General features: G+C 41.5%; 1 protein-coding gene across 6 annotated transcripts in view; it reads right to left on the bottom strand.

Moving 5' to 3' along the window:
• RANBP17 (RAN binding protein 17) overlaps positions 1 to 19,107 on the bottom strand; it is a 263,837-nt gene that overhangs the window by 34,341 nt on the left and 210,389 nt on the right. For all 6 annotated transcript variants that reach the window (XR_002123189.1, XR_002123188.1, XM_019635965.1 and 3 more), the window contains 2 exons: positions 9,371 to 9,585; positions 7,240 to 7,378 (listed from right to left, as the gene is read on the bottom strand). Coding sequence is in view for 4 of the 6 variants with exons in the window: in XM_019635965.1 (XP_019491510.1) it covers positions 7,240 to 7,378; positions 9,371 to 9,585 (354 nt within the window). In the remaining 2 variants the exon portion in view is untranslated. The remainder of the gene's footprint in view (positions 1 to 7,239; positions 7,379 to 9,370; positions 9,586 to 19,107) is intronic.

Raw genomic sequence — 19,107 nt, 5'->3', positions numbered from 1 at the left:
CACACGGTAGCCCATGGCAACCCACTGCCACAGGGGCTGCAGCCTACGCCGTCGCCGGCAACTCACAGCAGCCCAGCTCCAGGTTGAGCTGTTGTTCACCATCTTGGCTGTAGAGGGCAGTGTCACTGGCCATCATATGTGATCCGAACCGGGGCCCTCTGGCGTCCCAAGCCAGGTCTTAACCATCGCACCACTCGGCCGGCCCCCTATCCCCACATTTTAGCTGGCCCAAAACTAAAAATGCTGATTAAAAAATTTTAATATCATATTAAGCATATCAGGCAAGTCACTACTCTGTCACTGACCCCCGTTTTTTGTGCTTCCCTCTCACTTTTTCCACGAAGCTACCGTGGACCTAAAGCCCCTGGTAACCCAAACAATACCTGTAAATGCCTCTTTGCAAATGTATCATTGTTGCAAAAGGAGAAACTCAAGGGGTTACTTTCAGCATCTACATAGGCTTCTTCCTTGAAGACACAGGGTACAATTCCCCTGCCAAAGTGACCCAGTATCTACAATGCCAATTTGCAACAATGTAAGAGACTGAAGTTAAAATCATTTCTACCAGGAAAATCATTTCTACCAGGCACCTGCCATGGAAACCATGACCTTTGTCAGGTGGAACTAGCGGGATGGCGAGGTGAAGAAGGATGAGTGTTAGGGTCAGAAAGACGCCTGGCGGCGCTCACTAGTGGCACAACCTTAGACAAGTTGTTTCACCTGCCTGAGCCACGGCTGTGTAATGAAAATAAGATTAATATTACCCAATGAATTCACTCGAATATTTAGATACAGATGATGTATTATACAATTGTATACCTGAAACTTATAGAATGTTATTAATCAATATTACCCCAATAAACTTAATTTAAAAAAATAAACAATTAAAAAAATATTTATTGAGGACTTACTATGTGCTAGGAACTGGGAATACAGTGGTGATTGAGACTGCTTCTGTCCTTCAGAAGCTTACAATCAAGTAGGAAAAAAAGACAAACAGTGCTATTTGAGTATCTAACTGGTTTTGGTATGAGTGAAATACACATATGAAAACACTCATGACAGTATCAGGCAGAGTACATGTCCACGGTCATACATTTAATAAGGGGCAGCACTGGGACTTAAATCCAAGTTCAGTATTCCTACCATAATGCCAATTTGTCCTTGAAAACCTTGTTAAAATGCAGATTCAAGGGCTAAGACCATACTTCGAGAACAACATAGCCACCTGTAACTAATTCAAAATCTTCAAGTATTACTATGATTTCAAATAAAAGAATGTCAAGCAAAACTGTAATAATAAAAGACATCAGTTTCTGTCCATGAAGGATTAACTGATATGAGAATTTTCCCTTCTTCCATGGACAACTAGAAAACTGGACAAAATATATGTAACGACATTTTTCAATTATTGCACAACAAGCAGTACAGGACTATTAAACCAGAGAGCAAGGAAATAAAGAAGGTAATACCTACACAATTGCTCAAGCTTACTGCCCAAAGCAGTTTCCAGGCTACAGGCGAGGAAGGGTGAACCCAAAAAAGCCAAGTCGTTTCACTGAGTTGAAGAGAAACAGCTGGAATTTGGGGAGGCTGAGGCAGCCAGAACTTGTGGAACACGGTATTGGAGAGTGGGAGCTATTCAAGGAGAGAGTGCTGGAGATCTGCCAAGGAGTCCTCGTCTGTCTTTGAACAATACAACAGAGATATGTAACACATGTACAACTGGAGTTCTAGAAGGAATGCAGATAGAAGACGAGGCAGACTGTAATTATCTGAAGGCAAACTGTGATGATATTGTTTCAAGGCGTAGATTGTAAACCCTAGAGTACCACTAAAATTAAGAATTATAGTTATTTAACTTATAAGGGATACAAAATGCACTCTTAAACAACATTTAATTAATCCAAACTAAAAGAAGGTAGGAAAAAAGAAAAAGGAACACAACCCAGATAGGATAAAGAAAAAACAAATGGTAATATTGAAGTTCAAAATCAAATTTACTGGTAGTTATATTAAATGTAAATGGTCTAAACACTAATTATAAGGCAGAGATACCGTATTTGCCAGCGTATAAGACGACTCGGCGTATAAGACGACCCCCTAACATTTCCACTCAAAATACAGTTTGTTATATGGTCGGCTGTGTGTGATTTTGCGAGTGTGGTAAAATCGCATAACAGCAAAATCGCATAACAGCCGAGCATACACCCAGCAGCGCTGCTGATGCCTGAACGGTATGTGGAATGAAGTGGGCGGGCATCGGGAGGCCACATGGCACGGGGCAAGCACTATGGGCAGTCTATCTGAAGTGTACCTGGCGTATAAGACGACCCCCCACTTGGAGGCATATTTTTCAGGGCCAAAAAATCGTCTTATACGCCGGCAAATACGGTAGTCAGGTTGGATATAAAAAGATGACCCAACTATATGCTGAGTGTTAGGCAAGTATGTCCATGTCCTATTCCCCAGAACCTATGAATGTGTTAGGTTACATGGCAAAGAATTAAGGTTGCTAATCAGTTGAATTAAAAATAGGGAGATTAACTTGAACCATCTGGGTAGGCCAAGTGCAATCCCAAGTGCAAGGGTCCTTAACAGTGAAAGAGAGAGGCAGAAGAAGTCAGGATCAGAGGGAGATGTGTTTATGGAAGAACAGTCAGAGAGACAGAATGTGGCTGGCTTTAAAGATGGAGGGCAGGGGCCATGAGCCAAGCACTGCAGCTGGTCTCAAGGAGCTAGAAAAGGCAAGAAGACGGATTCACCTCTAGAAAGAAACACAGCTCTGCTGACACCTTGATGTCAGATTTATTCTCTGAAGAACTATAAAATAATTTGCATTGTTTTAAGCCACCAAGTTTGTAAAAATGTATTGCACCAGCTATAGAAAATACCTGCTGTGTATAAGAAACCAACTTTAAATATAAAGACACAGTCAGATTAAAAGTGAAATGATAAAAAAAAAGAGGCTAACAGTAATTCAAAGAAAGCTGAGGAGGCTAGAAATATCAGGCAAAGTAAATTTCAGAGGAAAGAATATTCCATAGATAAAGAGGGTCATTTCATAATGATAAAGGAGTAAATTCATCAAGGAGACATAACAATCCTAAATATTTATATATCTAATAATGAAGCTTCAAAATACTTTATATAAAGACTGATAGAACTAAAAGGAGAAATGGACAAATTTATAATTATTGTTAGAGACTTCAGCATTTCTCTTGGTAATGATTAGAAGAAGAAGAAAACAAACAAACGATAAACCAGTGAGAATATAGAAAATCTGAACATTATCAATCAATTAGAACTGACACTTAAATAAGATGCTCTTTCCGACAACAGTGGAACACACATTCATTTCAAGTGCCCATGGAACACTCACTGTATTTTGGACCATACCAAAGATTCAATAAATATAAACGTTACAACAATGATTGAGTATATTCTATGACCACAATAGAATTAAACCAGAATCAATAACAGAAAGAAATCAGGAACATCTCTGAATATTTGGAAATTAAACAATGTGCTTCTAAGTAACAACCCATTGGTAAAAGAAGAAATCAGCAGGGCAGTTAGAAAATATTTTTTTTACTGACTAGAAAAAATATAAACATAAAAATTTTGTGAAGTATAGCAAAAACAGTGCTTAGATTAAAGCATTAAATGTACGTATTAGAAAAGAAAGGTCTAAAATCAGTGACCTAAGCTTCTACCTGAAAAAACTAGAAAACAAAAAGCAAAGTAAACTGAAAGGAAATAATAAACATTATATATCAAATCAATGAAATAAAAAAATGGAAAAAGAGAGAAATCAATGAAAAAACTGAAATCTGGTTCTTTGCAATAAAACTGATAAACCTAGAGCCAAAATGATAAAAAAAAAAAAGAATACACAAATTGCCAATGTCAGGGATGAAAGGGGACATCACTATTCTATAGAAATCAAATTGTATAACAAGGGGATATTATAAACAATGTTGTGTCAACAATGTCAGATGAACTGTAGATGAAAATGGACAAATTCTTTTAAAGACACAAACGACCAACCACTATTCTAAATGTAACAGATAACTTGAATAGTCCTATACCCATTAAATAAATTTAATTTGTAATTAAAGACCTTCCAACAAAAGAAAAATGCAGGCCTAATGGTTTCACTAGAGAACTCTAACAAACATTTAAGGTAGAGCTAGTAAGAATTCTACAAAAAATAGAAGAAAAGGAAACACTTCCCAAGTCATTTTATGAGGGCACTAGAATAGAATGACACTAAAATAAGGCATAGCTATGAGGAGAACAGAAAACTATGAAAGAACTACAGAGGAACACATCAATATCTGTCATGAACACATGTAAAAAATCTTCATGGAAATTTTAGAAAGTTAAATCCAGTAACACATAAGAAGGATAGTACATAGTAACCAAGTGTAGAACGCGAGATTGGTTTAACATTCAAATATACATCAATGTGATGATTAACATCATGTAATATATTAACAGACCAAAAAAAAAAACAACCCCAAACCAAAAAACAACATATGATCATCTCAGTAGATGTGGAAAAAGAATTTTTGATAACATTCTTAGAAAACTACAATAGAAGATAATTTCCTCAACACAGTAAAGAGCACCTATGAAAAGCCTAGAGCTGGGCTGGCCGAGTGGCTCTTTGGTTAAGAGTTGGCTTGGGACGCCTGCTCTGAGCAGCAGGGCCCTGGTTCGGATCCCACATGAGAGACAGTGATGCTGTGCCCTCTACAGCTAAGATGGTGAACAACAGCTCAACCTGGAGCTGGGCTGCCATGAGTCGCCGGCAACGGCGTGGGCTGTAGCCCCTGCTGCAGTGGGCTGGCATGAGCTACCGTGAGTGGCCGGCAGTCAGTGTGAGTGGCCAGCTGCTGGCGTGAGCTGCCGTGAGCGGCCGTCTAATGGCCGGTGAGCTACTGCTTTACCTGGGAAGAGCGCAATGATAACACCAACATGAGCCAGTGAAGCGATGTCCTCCACAACTAGACTGAAGAACAAAAGGAAAGCAACTTGTCTGTTCCCCTTCCCCGATTCCCCAATGCTGCTCCTCTCCCCAAATTCCCCAAAAAAATCTTAAAAAAAAAAAAAAGCCTAGAGCTAACATTATACTTAATGGTGAAAGAATGAACGCTTTCTCTATAACACTGGAGACAAAGAAAGGATGTTTGCTTGCATCAGTTCCATTCAACACTATCCTGTGGATTTCTAGCCAGAGTGATAAGGCAAGAAAAAAAAGCCATATAGATTGGGAAGGAAGAGGTAACTGTCTATATTTGCAGATACATCTATGTAGGAAATCTTAAGACATCTATAAAAGGCTACTGGAATTAATAAGTGAGTTTAGCAAGGTTGCAAGATACAAGGTCAGCATACAAAAATCAATCGCAATTCTACATTGTAGCAAAGAACAACAGAAAACTGAAATTCAATAGCATTTACAATAGCATAAAAAATATAAACAACTTAGTTATAAATATAACAAAATATGTATAAGACTCCTAAGGAAGATCTAAATAAATGGACAGATATGCCATTTTCAGGAAGTGAACACCCAATACTGCTAATATGTCAATTCTCTCCAAATTGGGCTAGAGATTCAATGCAAATCCCAACCAAAATTCCCCTACATATTATTATTTTCTAACAAGAGAAACTGACAAGTTGACTCAAAAATTTATATAAAAAGGCAAAGGAACCAGAATAGCCAAGACAATTTTAAAAAAGAAAAACAATATTAGAGGGCTATACTATCTAATTTAAAGACTTACTATAAAATTAGGACAGTGTAAAATTGGCACAAAGTAATCCACTAGATAAAGGACGCTCAACAAAAGTTGCTAGAGCAATTGAATATCCATGTTAAATAAAAAAATCTCTGCTTTATTGCATAATATGGATCATAGACCTAAACATAAGAGCTGAAACTATAAAACTTCCTGAAAAAACACAGGAAAAACCTTTATGGCCTTGGGTTAAACAACGATTTCTTAGGATAGGGCCCAAAAGACATGAAACATAAGAGAAAAAAAATAATATATTGGACTTCTTTAAAATTAAAAAATTTTGCTCTTCAGAAGATACTGTTAAGAAAATAAAAAGACATACCAAGGCTGAAAAAATTTTTTGAAAACTATATATTTGATAGAAAATTTGCACCCAGAATATATAACAAACTCTTACAAGATAAAGAAACCAGTTAAAAAGTGGCTAAAAGATTTGAACAAACACTTTACCAAGAAGATACATGAATGGCAAGTAAGCATGAAAAGACGCTCAAATCATTATTCATTAGTGAAATGCAACCACAAGGAGATTCCACTTCACTTCCACTAGGATGCCTAAGATGAAAAAGACCGATAATAGCAAGTGTCAGGGAGGATACGTGGCACTGAGCCCTTATACACTGCTGCGGGGAGCAGAATGGTCCAATCACTTCAGGAAATAGTCTGGCAGCTTTTTATGTTGGAAATACACTCGGCATACAACACAGAAATCCCACTCCTGGGTATTACCCAAGAGAAACAATATCCGTGCACAGAAAGACTTGTACATCAACGTTCATAGCAGCGTTATTCACAATAACCAAATCATGGGGACAACCCAAATGTCCAACAGCTGGTGAATATAAACAAGCTGTGGTAATCCATAAAATGGAATAATACTCAAGCAAGAGAAAAGAATAAACTAACTGATTCACAAAACAACACCGATGAGTCTCAAAGGCATGATGCTAATGAAAGATGACAGGCACCAAGGACTACATATTACATGATTCCATTTATAGGAACTTCGGGCAAAGGCAAACTATATGAGAGAAAGTGGTCAGAGGCTCCCTGGGGCCTGGGCCAGGGGAAGGGACTGACTCAAAGGCGGCGCGAGTGAGCTTTCGATGGTGATGCAAACGTCCTGCATCTTGGTTGTTGAGGTTCATGACTGTGTATATACATTTGTCAGGACTCAGTGAACTGTTCGCTTAAAATCAATGAATTATATTGTGCATAAATTATACCTTTTTAAAGCTGATTAAAAAATAAACTGCATATTAAAATATAAAAAAAAGGCATTTTCTCACTTGCAAGTAATAGCTATAATCTTTCAGTTCGGGTTCACAATTTTCCCCGCTTTGTGGGATGGTTATCTGAATAAGCACAGACGTTAAGAGACCAGTCAAGTTTGTCCTCTGGAAACAATGTTCGCCGTGAGACTTACCGAGAGTAGTGAGTCCCTCCGAGATGGACGTGAGAACGTAGAGGAGTACGGGAGGCTCTAAGTTGGTGATGAAGCTCATGTGGTCCTGGGTGAGACATTCCAGGAGTGGGTAGTAAGACTGGCTCAGCTTCCGATATTGCTACAACACAGATACGACATGTCAGGCCACAGGGAAGCAAGAGACGTGGTACAGTCCGGTGGAAACTTGCCATTTATAACATTGGAAATGGCAAATATATGTAAAATAAATATATGGAACAAATGATACAATCATGCTCCATTCAGCATTTAACGGGGTTCTAACAGGACTTTCTTGATGTCCAGAAATCCTAATTTGAAGCTATAGCATGGTATACAATTTGAATTTTACCTTATATGGCTAACACTTAAATGTAAGGGAAATCTCTGTAGTGTGGAATTTAGGAGGCTGTGAATGATTTTTCTGGACTGGAAACTTGTAACACTGAATAGTGCTTAACAGTGGCTGCCATCCTTACTTTCTTTTTAACACAGAGAAAGAAATTTGCTGTTATAATAAGATTTGGCATCATAGTCTGCTGTATTTACATGATGCCAACCCACCTAACTAAATCATAATTTGGTAAGTGGCTTAATATTGGGTTGTCGGAAAAGTCATGACGCATTTTTGCAAAGAAAACCAGAAAAAATACATCATGACTTTTCCAACAACCCAATATATACCACACACTACAGGCAAAAGGTAAGTGCATGAGAAAGATACCTGGAAACCGCAGAGGAAACTCAAACCAATATTAAAAAAGCACATTCATAAGAGAAGTAAACTAGAGCAAGGTTTCTTAAAGTGAGATTAAGACCATTTCCATCAGAATCACATGGGTTGCTTGTTGTTAAAAATGCAGACTCACTAAATGAAAAGCCCTGGAATGAGGTCCAAAATGGCCATTTTTAACATGGACGCTAAGGGGAGCCCTTTGCACCCTCAATTTTGAGAGTTACTGAGTTCGAAGTTTGCATGTCTACTAGAAAAAAGATTAGAGAAATTCCTAGAACCACATCAGGTGTGTTCTGGTGGATCTCACATGCAGTGCAGAGCCCCTCAGTGAGGGGCTGACACATGGCTGACCTGAGTCAGGTGATTTCTGTCACGCAGGCAGCCTTCCTCTCTACTGCAAACAGGTTTAACAACTTTGGCTTGAGGTCTGGTTCCATTAAGACCAGGTTAGAAAGGTGGAAGAGGGTACAGCTAATCCATTAGAACGTCAAGGAGCCTCTCTCACATGGGCTGACGAATGACCGCCCCCAGATCTACCTGTAACCCTGGGCTGGGAGCAGGTGGCAAAGCCTGAGCATGAATTCAGCTGTGTGACCAAAGTAATTACTGCAACCACACTGGGCATATATTAGCAGTTGTGTAATCAGGCGGAGATGTTTAAAAAAAAAAAAAAGGTCTGCTAATGACACAGCTCAGTGGAAGAGCCTGGAAATTTGAGTTTTGAACAAGCACCCCAGGTCATTCTGATGGGCCTCAAAGTTTGAGAACCACGGACATAAATCATAGAAACTAGACGGTAGGGGAGAAAAGGGGCCTAGAGATCACTTTGTGTAATTTACTCATTTGAAAGGTGAGGAAATTAAAGCCTGGAGAAATACAGGAGGTGATTTATTCAGGTAAATGACTAGTGAGTAGCATAGTGGAGGCTGCACAGCTTCCAGTTCAGCACTCTGTCCACAACGCCGGAATTTTAATGGAAACAAAGACGAAACAGGAGGGGAAGAGACAGAGCAGAATGGAAGGAAGGAGAAGCCTGCAGCCAACCTGCATTTTCTGCTCCAGGAAACAGATATTTTTTTAATCATAAGGATAGTTGCAAGCAATTAGCTGAAATCGCTAATTGCATTTTCTCTAGATGCAGAACCTGGAGCAACGTGTTAGAAGGCGGTAGCTGCACTTTCGAAACTGCACATTTAATGAGATAAATACAGCCACCACGGCTGTTCAGATTCTGGACGTTAAATCAAGCTGCTGTCCTAGAACACAACGTGTGCTGGTGCGAGTCTAACTCCCCGGCTTCGCGCTCACGCTTCTAAGCCTGTGGTGGCGTTAACCTCACAAGTCCCACACAGGCTCCCGCGACGCACAGCTGCTTACCAGCAAGTCACTGTGGGACACCGACAGCAGCATCTTGACAAAGGCCTGGAGAACACTGTCAAAATGGTTGTCCCCATACAACTTGAAGACGCCAAAGCTGACATAATTTCCACACAAGGCAGATTTGAGGGCTGAATAGCAGATGGAGATGCCCTTGAGTTTCATTGGATAAATCTGATCTTTTGAGAGGCTCCCAAGGGACAGGATCTGATTACCTGTTTTAGGGTAAAAGCAGAAAGAGAAAGTGACATAAGTAGAGGCAATTCAAAGTAGCTAGGAGGCACACTATTTACCATTTTCACTTTACTGCTCTTGCTCACGTCCCCCTGCCATTGTTCTAAGAATTACGCCATCAATGTCACAAAAACATAAATGGACAAGGCAATTTACCTGCGAAATACAAATGGCCCAAGGAAAATCAATCAAGGGCATTAGAACCTATTTTATATTTTTATCTGGATAGATAACACAGATACACAATATGTAAAAATTCATTGATGCGTTCTCTTAAGATTAGTTCACTTTATGTATGTCAATATATGTGTTATCTATTCTCCAATAAGAAATTTTTAAAAAGTGAGAGTAAATAACCAAGTCAAGAGAAAAAGATAGCCTAGGCTGAGATGTAAACTCTGTGGCGAGTTTTCAACCTTTTCATAGAACTTGACCTTGACTTACTTCACTTTTAGGAGCTTCCCGGGTTTGATATGAATGAAATGAAATAAGGCATATAAGGAGCTCTTGGCACAGTACATAGCGTTGCTTCCTTTCTCTTCTTAGATCCTTTTTTCAGATCTCGAGATGACTGTTTTTAAAACTATACTTAAATTCTATGCTGACTATCAAAAGACAAAGAAATGTTTACATAATCATCTTAAGTTGTTTTTGTAGTTGTTAGCATTTACAACCAACACTTTGTTTCTGAAATGTGTACGAGTAAAGTATGTTACCAGGCAATGCCCAAGAATGTTTTTTTAAAAAAATATAAAGTTGTACAAGTTTCTTAGCTCTGCTTTTTCCGGTTCAAGTGAGTACTGCTTCTAAAATGGAGACAATTTTACAAAATTAAAAATTTACAAAATTTAGAGGTAGAGTTATTGCGCGTTTGCACTGTGTCAGCCTGGCTAAATAAGAACGAAGTTTCCCAGGCACATTTTTTTGTATGGTTGTGGGACAGAAATTGGTGTAAGATTGGGAAGGTGGGTGTGAAGCAGTAGCCATGACTTTCTTAAGGTCCTTGTGATTCGAAGTAGTGAGACTAAGCTGTAGAAATGCCGCTAAGTTTCAGTTTGTCCGTTCTTTCCTGCTCTGCGTAAACTACCCGCCATGCTGACCAAACCCGAAGCTCACTGCCAGGTGCTTGGCATCAAACTCACAGCGTGGCAGCGAGACAGAGGGACAGCCTCTCACTGACTTCTACACCCCTCCAGTCCCCCGCTCACCCCACATTCCTTCACGGTCCCACTCCAGCGCTGGGTGTGTGTAGCTTCATTTCCCTGCCAGCTCCAACTTGTCCATCCATGCCATTGTGTCAGGAGGGCTGGTCAGCGATTTTTCTCCTGAACCTCCACTGGACCTATTTCCCCATCTTTGCCCAAAGTTGTACAAGGTCTCATTCCTAAAATAAATTCCCTATTCGGAGAGTGTCATAGCGCTTGCTTCCCCGTTTAAATCCTGATTGGTATGTTTAATTGTAGTAACCACACGTGTACTCAGAGGTTAAGAAAGACCAATGCTTTTAGCAGAGCATAAAACACAGGAGCAGCCGAGGGTGAAGGTTTCCCTCCCTTGGTCTGCCTTATTGAAACATTTTCATATGCAGGTTTTCTTCTGTGTAGCCTTAGAAGCCCATGTAGCTTTGCTTGTAAGTATACACCTAAATGAGAAAACCACCATCTATAAGGCTGAAGCGTATCTTGGAATTTACTCCGTACCAAATTCTGTACCCTCTCTCGTGATCCCATCCTAACTTGCCTTACAGATATATAATAAGCTCCAGGCAGATTCAACCCAATGTGACAGCTTTAGCTTCACGGTTGCTACGTGTGACGTGCTGAGATAAACAAGTGAATGAATGAGAATCTCCCCTCTGACAGAATTCAGTCTGGTGGAGGAAACAGATGTGCAAATAAAGACTTCCACACAAGGCGACAAACACTATCAGAGATGAGCGTCAAGATGTCATGGGACTAGAAGGCACTGACTCTGCTTGGGTGGTGGGGAAAGACGTCACAGAACAGGTAACTTCTCCAGGTAACCTGCCGTTTCCCAGGTGAACATGGAGGGAGAGTGTATTTCAGGTAGATTAAATGCACAGGTATGGAGGTCTTAGAAAGTAGGGTACAGCAGGACAGGACAGTTTCCAACCACTGCTTCTCTACCTTTGCCTCAAATTCAATATAAACCAAAGAAGACGTTCCGCATCCCTCCCTTTCCCAGGAAAGAAAAGCACTGCTTGCAAGTGCTGGAAAGAGCTAGAGTAATTGGGGGTTGGGGGTGGTGGTCTACACATTTTGGGTTTGTCGGGGAGGCCAGGGTCACAGGGAGAAAACAGGGTCATGTGTTGGGAACTTTTCATGCTGATGTCCTTATGAGGCAAGTAAAGGTCCTGCATTCCTCCATCCAAGCAAAAGATGGAGTGGGTAGACCAAGAACTGTGATGGGGGAAAAAATGTGATTGTAAAGGACTGGATAAGCTATCACCAAGAATTATTTAGAAGCACAACTTTTACCTCTATGTTAAAGTTGCAATTTGGCCTGTACGTCTTGTCTTTTGGACGGTTTCAGATACATCTGTGTGAATTAAAATAGTAAACAGTACACGTACCATCACGCCCTCACAAAAGTAGAATGAGTAATATTTTTAAATTAGGAAACTATCTCCTTGTGCCCAAGTGCTGGGCGGCATTCGTGAAGACTACGGAAGAGAGGGTTTGGCCAAGTCCTCCTTAATTCACTCTAATTCGACTTGAGCCAATGACACTTACTGAAATTGGAGGCCCTGTCCTCAAAAACTTAAAATCCAGCGGTAGGTTCACGTGACTGTGAACACAAGTGACAGGGCTGCGGTTTGCTTCTGATGTTCCTCTAAGGCGTGACAGCCCTCCTTGCCTTCCCTGCCCCGCCCCACTTCCCAGAACTTTCTTCTTAGAGGGAACTCTCTATTGTACGCCGATGGGCAGCTGGGAGATGACGGCATTGCCAGGCTGGCGGCTCCTAAGCCAGTAAAAGTCAGCCACTTTGGTCCTATAGTAGCAGCACAAAAGGAGAAGACACTTGCTTTAAGGAAATAAAATAAAACTTTCAAAGTTCAGAAAGAAGGTCTGTAACTGTTTCCCACGGACCACATCTGCCACAACTGGGTGCGGAAAATGAGGGGCTGTGACAGCTCTAATGTGAGACCTGGGTGAGGTGGGTGCTCAGGCTCTGCTGGGGCTCAGGCACGGAACGCTGGGAACAGAGGGGTTGGCTTGGCCCAAGCAGTCCTGGGGGATGCGGGCAGCAGTGCCAGGAAGCGCTTCTTTCTCTCGAACACGCTGCAGCAGGAGAGTGCTCATTAAATCATAAGGGAAACCAGCAGAGGACTCCCGACGTAGGCAGACTGGCTGATTGGAAATATTTTCCTCATTATTAGCTTATATTAACTGCTTGGGTTCCTCTGTCTTCACTTCTATTCTCGTCCCTTTTAGAGAAGACTTTCGTTGTTGTTGTTAGCTTCCAGCACTCAGACTCAAGAGACTGTGTGTGTGTGTGCGCGCGCGCGCGCGCGCTCGCGTGCAAAATCACTTCTGTTTCCTGAGACCTCCTTTCAGATCTATTTTTTTCTTAAGCCTTTTTTTCCTTCTGAGACTCCACCTCTCCCCTGAGAGGCTGACTCCATGCTGCTGTCCTCTAGCAGAAGAGGCTCCCTACACTCTGAGAGGACCGGCTTCCTGCACAGGCCCCGGCTGGAGAACTGCAGGACCAGCTAATATTCTACTGGAAGATAAACATAATGCATAAACACGCAGTGGTGAACCCCGTGGGCCTCTGCGTCACTCTGACCCGCGCTTCGAATCCTACATCTTCTCCTGCCACCTGGGTGTCTGAGCGGGTTATTATCCCCTGCAAGCCAGTCTCCTCATCTATACCATGAGGATGATAACAGTGCCTATAACTCACAGGCTTTTATGTGGAGGGAAGGGGACGGCATATGTAAAGTGCTTAGCAGAGGAACTGGCCAGGGCTCAGTAAAGTAAGCGGTAACGATACATAGTACCGGGGGTTCATTCCTTTCTCCGCTCTAACAGGCAGTAAGTTCACACCTGGGACTGTGGCCTGGAAAAGAGCAGGAGGGAAGCTGTGTGTGTGTGGTGCAGAATAGTGTCACTTCCTTTTAAGACACAATTCCAGGTAAGGTCAGTGCTTTATCTCTGACCGCTTTCCCTCTGCTCCTTAAATAGAGAAATGGCTGCAGAGGGTCGCGGTGTGGCTCTTTACCTCACATTCTACCAGCTGTCTATGCCCTTAAAATGCTCAGAAAAGGTACGAGGGCTAAGATGCTATCGGGGCACCTTGTACCAGAAGGAACTCACAGTGTGTTATTTCCTGGCTTACCAAGCAATCCATTACACTGATTTACCTTTTCGTTTTCCCTTTTAATCTCTAAAATTTTAAAGCGACTTTGATATTTAGCTGGCAGCTCTATAGGCTGAATGTCTCCCTTCATCGTTAGAACAGTTACGGAGGCAGAGCTGCAAGCTTGCTGACATTCCTTCACTTCAGGTCACTCATCCTACTGCCTCTGTGCAAACTGGCCAAGGGCCCTGGATGTAGAGCTGGGGACAGAATTGAAGCTGTGACGACTAAAAAGAAATATAACTCCCTCCTAGATTGAAAAAGATTAAAACAATGCAATGTTGATAAGGCTGTGGGAAAACTAAGAAATTCGTAGGGAATGTAAATTAGTATCACCACTCTGGAGGGTAATTTGGTAATATTTATTAAAAACATAAGAACGTGTAAATCTACTTTTGGGACTATTCTAATTCTAAACGTTCACTACCCTATTTACCTATCTGTTAGCATCTGCACTCACATCCACTCTCTTCTGTAAAAGCTAGGCCCTCGGTCTGTGCAACTGGCTCCCATCTTCTCTTTTGTACGTAAGGACAAAGCACCAACAATTTTCCTCTCTCTCTTATCAGTCATTTTTTGTTTTGCTGTTAGATCATCTCATTGGAATACATATCATGCAATTACCTCTTCCATTAAAAAAAAACCAAAGCCCTCTGTTGGCCCTACTTTTTGTAATTATTTAAACATAAGTATACAATTATAATCATTCTTACAACACTTCTAATAGTACATACCAGTAATTTCCAAACTCTTTCATATATATATATTTTAAACGGGTGACCTCTTTTGCAAACAAATCTAGTGCAACTATATAGCTGGGTGGTTCTGGCCCAAGTGGCAGTAGGGTCTCCAGCTCTCCCCTCTCTGGAGGGCCACGGTGGCACTTTCATAGATCTCTAAGGGCTCTGCAAAACCCCATCCGAAAACCACTGGCCTGTTATCTAGGTCACAATAAATAACAGTGGCTTGTACTTTACAAATTCAATTTATGCATATTATTAAGTCAACCCTTAAATGCACCTGGAACACATATTGCTTAAAAGAACCCTGATGTAAAATTCTTATGTACAGTGAATAATCACAGCGTGTTCTATTCATTTTTAAAGTTCAGCTTTTCCCACTTTCTTAAATACGGTACCTAGGAAGGAATAAAATCAGTTCCATTTTGGCCAGTCTTATGAAAACAATCAATATTTCTCCCTTCTGTGCACTCTCCAACCAACAGATGTCACTAAAGATACCAGTACCCAGAGGCAAAAGGGAAGAAAAGATTAGACAAATGGAAATTGAGCATAAAAAACATCCAGTTCTTAAAACTGAGAAGTAGGTTTCCAAAGTAATAACATTTATTACACTGCACGCAACATTTTAACCAAAAATTTAAGAAAGAAATTTCTTTTATTAAGTTGCTCAGGCTGAACGGATCATAGCACTAAGTTTTGAAATACATGTTCTTGAAGCAATTTAAAACTCATTAGAAATAATAGGCTTGGGCTAGTAGAAAATGTGGTAAAATTTAATCCTCATCCAAATGTTACCTGGGCTGTACAAACAGGAAATTGTTTTGTGCTACTGTGGCTAACCTCATTGCTGACCCTGAGCTGTAACGGCGAGAGCAGCTGAGAGCTGAAGCAAAATTAAAAACTTACATCAAAGTATATCATGACAGAATGTAGATAAATAAAACAGCATATCAAAAGTATTATTTTCCTGCCAGTCTCATTGAGCAGGGAGGTGGAGGTATCCCACAAAGTCTGTAACAAATCAGGTGCATTTGGAAATGAGTCCTTCCCCCCGCGCCGCCCCCGTCACTGACTACCCAAATATTGCCCAGGAGAGGTGAGCCGGGAAGCAGCCCAGTGATGAAGGGGATGGGGGGATCACAGAACGCTCCAGCCCTCCACGGGCTTCCCCTTCCTTCACCTTGGCTTACCAAAGGAATAAATAATGCTGGCTCCTCAGTCCTCCCAGTCGCTCTCTCCCTCATCTTCTAGACTCCTGCAGGACAACGCCGTGGCCTCCCTCCAATGAGCATATTCAAATCTCCAGAGGGGAAAGCATGGGTAATAAAACACCACAGAAGGTAAACACAGGCAAAATCAGCTTGGCTGATGAAGGCCAACCAGGGAATCTGTTTTCTATTCTTCCATGTAAAGAGCATGTGTCCAAGTCACTGGCGACAAAGTTGGAAGACGTTTCCCATTGAGCCTTTGACTTCCCTTAAGTTTCAGGAAAGAAACCGCCATACTGAAAAGAACAGTGCTTCGTCATGAACATCCAAGCTACAGTCTTCCTTCGGCAACTCCCAAGTGGCCATGAGGAACATGGAAAGGGGATCGCCTGACGTCATACAGCCTTTGAATGAAATTCCAGCTCAACTACCTGCGAGCTATGCCGTATTTGGCAAATCTCTTAACCTCCATGGGCCTCCATTTCCCCATAACAATAATCAGAGTCGCTAACTAGTCTAAGGGCCTTTCATGCACAATCTAATTGAATCCTCATAACTGCCTTCTGAAGTAGGTATGATTTTCTCTGTTTAACAAGAAATGGAAGCAAAAGAGGCCAAGTAACTTAACCAAGGCCAACGACTGAGTGGCAGGTAATACCCACCTTGAGGATTCAACAGGCGAGAGCATGATAAATGGTCTAGGATAGGAGTAGGCACAGAAGAGCTGATTAAACATTATTATTATTAGCCTATTATTATGAGTCCAAACTGCGGAGCAGAGCCTTAGCCTAACCTCCTAGTCTTTCTTCAGGGTAAGAAAACTCCTTGCTGGCTTTTCTTCTCAGGAACGCTTGGAAGGTTTTCTCTCTTTTCCATTCCACCTCCTTTCTCTTCTTCCTTCTCTTCCCCTCTTGCCCTCTGTTTCCTCATGTTCTTCCTCCAGTGCAATCCTTACATACTTTATTCCTCCACTTCTGTGGCAATGCCTTGCTTTATGTCAGACAACCCGACAGAGGGCTGGACAGCTTCTGAACCCCACTGATTTGGCATTGCTCTGAGGTTCCTTTCAGTGTCACTTGCTGGACATACATTCTGTCCTAGAGGTCCAGGAATGCTGCAGAGTAAGACGTCACTGCTCTTATCAGCCCCACTGCAATAACGAATAAGCCCCCGAGGAAAAATTATACTCAGTGAGAGAAACCGGGTCCAGAAAGAGGGAAACGCAAGCTGCAGCTGTGATTGGCACTAGGTCGTTAACATCTGTATAAAGCTCTGTCGACTACTAATAAATGCTTATACATATGTTGTTTCAAATTGAAAAATACTATTTCCTTTTAAAAACGGAGGAAGCAGAACTCAGCACTTGTGACAGGCAGAAGGAAGCGGAGCAGTGGTCCAGGAAGGAGGCATCCCTGGACAGAGGTGTGACGTGGCCAGTGACCCCGTCCACAGAGGCTGGCTCTGTGAGGGCGAGAGAGCAGCTGTGGATCAAGCAGAGGCCGTGTTCGTTGAGTACCTATCCCACGCCATAGCCTGTGCCAAGCGAGCGCTTCACCCAGAGGAGCTCAATTAACCGCCTTAGTCCTCACTAGACAGGTAGGTCGGTAGGTGCTATTCACTATAGTCGGCCCTCCTTATCCGTGGGTTTTGCACCTGTGGATTCAAACAACCGTGGATCTTACAAAAAAAAAATCCCAGTAAGTTCCAAAGAGCAAACCCTGAATTCGTCATGGCCCGAACACCACGCTGAATCCACGCAAATGAAGCCTACACACAAGGATAGGTTATGAGCCAAGTCCTACGCCACGTTAGGTTGGAGACTTGCGCATCCATGGAGTTTGGTATCCCCGGGGGGTCCTGGAACCAATCCTCCACAGATACTGAGGAACGACTGTGTTCTTATATTTATATATGAGAAAACTAAGCATAAAGAGGTGTGCTGTCTTGGCCAAAGGTTGTGGAGTTGGAAAGGGTTTGTACTAGGATTGGTACTCACATCTTTTAATTTCCCCAAACTATGCTTTTTCTAAGGCACCATGCTTTTGGGGAAAAGGTCCAGACATATATCTTTGTATAGTAAGACATGGAAAGGAATTAGTATATACTGGAAGTATGGCAAACTGTATTGAGAATATTTAAAAAGGGGTCCATTCTACCTTCAGGAGGCAAAGCATTTCTACTTTATATGATTCTAACGTGTCCACTTTCAACAGATGCAAAAGTTGTGGCAATGTAGTTGCGGGTAGAGATGAAAATAAGAGAGTGTGAGTTTACTGTCTTTGATTAGGTGATTTCCACAGTTTCCAAACACTTACAGTCTCAAACTCTAAAAATCAAAGGTACAATTAAAACTAAGCGTTTTCAACAGAGGCCTACCTGCAATGCATACAGAGCCCCAGGATGCGTTATGAATTGAAGTCAAAACAATTTTAAATGACTGTTTTTCTGCTTTTTAAAAAATAGGCTTTTATTTTTTAAAAAGTAACATGCTTTTAACAGTTGCGTCTACACACACACACACACACACACATACACACTCACACTAAAGAAGCTTTAGAAAATTTTGTAAAATCTGTTTCTAGGTACTCAAAAAGAAATGTGAGAATCACAGGCAATTTTTGAGACCAAATGTACTTGGAGCTGGCTACTGACTTAGGACAGTAAGAACAGACAGGCAGAACGCAAGAGGACAAAGCAAAGGAGGCAGAGGGGAACGCCTCTCAGGGAGACGGGTGCCGCACAGCCCAGCTCGTAGTCGGCGCTCAGCGTGTGGCAAACTAGAGCACAGACGGTACTGACCCATCCGATCCCCATTCCCTGGCTACATGAAGGTGTCAGAGTTGAGAATTTCCTTGAAGAAGCTATCAGAATTGGTAAGTATTAGGGTTTATGGTAGTTTTAAGGCCCAATTCTAACTACTAATCCAATTTTTTTGGCTATAATTGAATAGGATATTCTTTACTACTGAACTCCGATTCCAGGGTGTAATGCCCCAAAGTCCCTATAGAACAGTATTTACTGCTCTTTACCAGGATATTTTCCCAGAATTCAGAGCTGGTGACACACTGGTCTAAGCATTCCTTTACCCACGATAGCAGACTCCCTGATGTAACATTTAGCAATTTTGAATATGCTATAACTTTTCAATATTCCACCTAGTGTATTCCCT

Source organism: Hipposideros armiger, unplaced genomic scaffold, assembly GCF_001890085.2.
Source record: "Hipposideros armiger isolate ML-2016 unplaced genomic scaffold, ASM189008v1 scaffold_25, whole genome shotgun sequence".
NCBI lineage: Eukaryota > Metazoa > Chordata > Mammalia > Chiroptera > Hipposideridae > Hipposideros > Hipposideros armiger.
The sequence above is the reverse complement of the archived record's forward strand: the minus strand, read 5'-3'. Positions and strand labels throughout refer to the sequence as shown.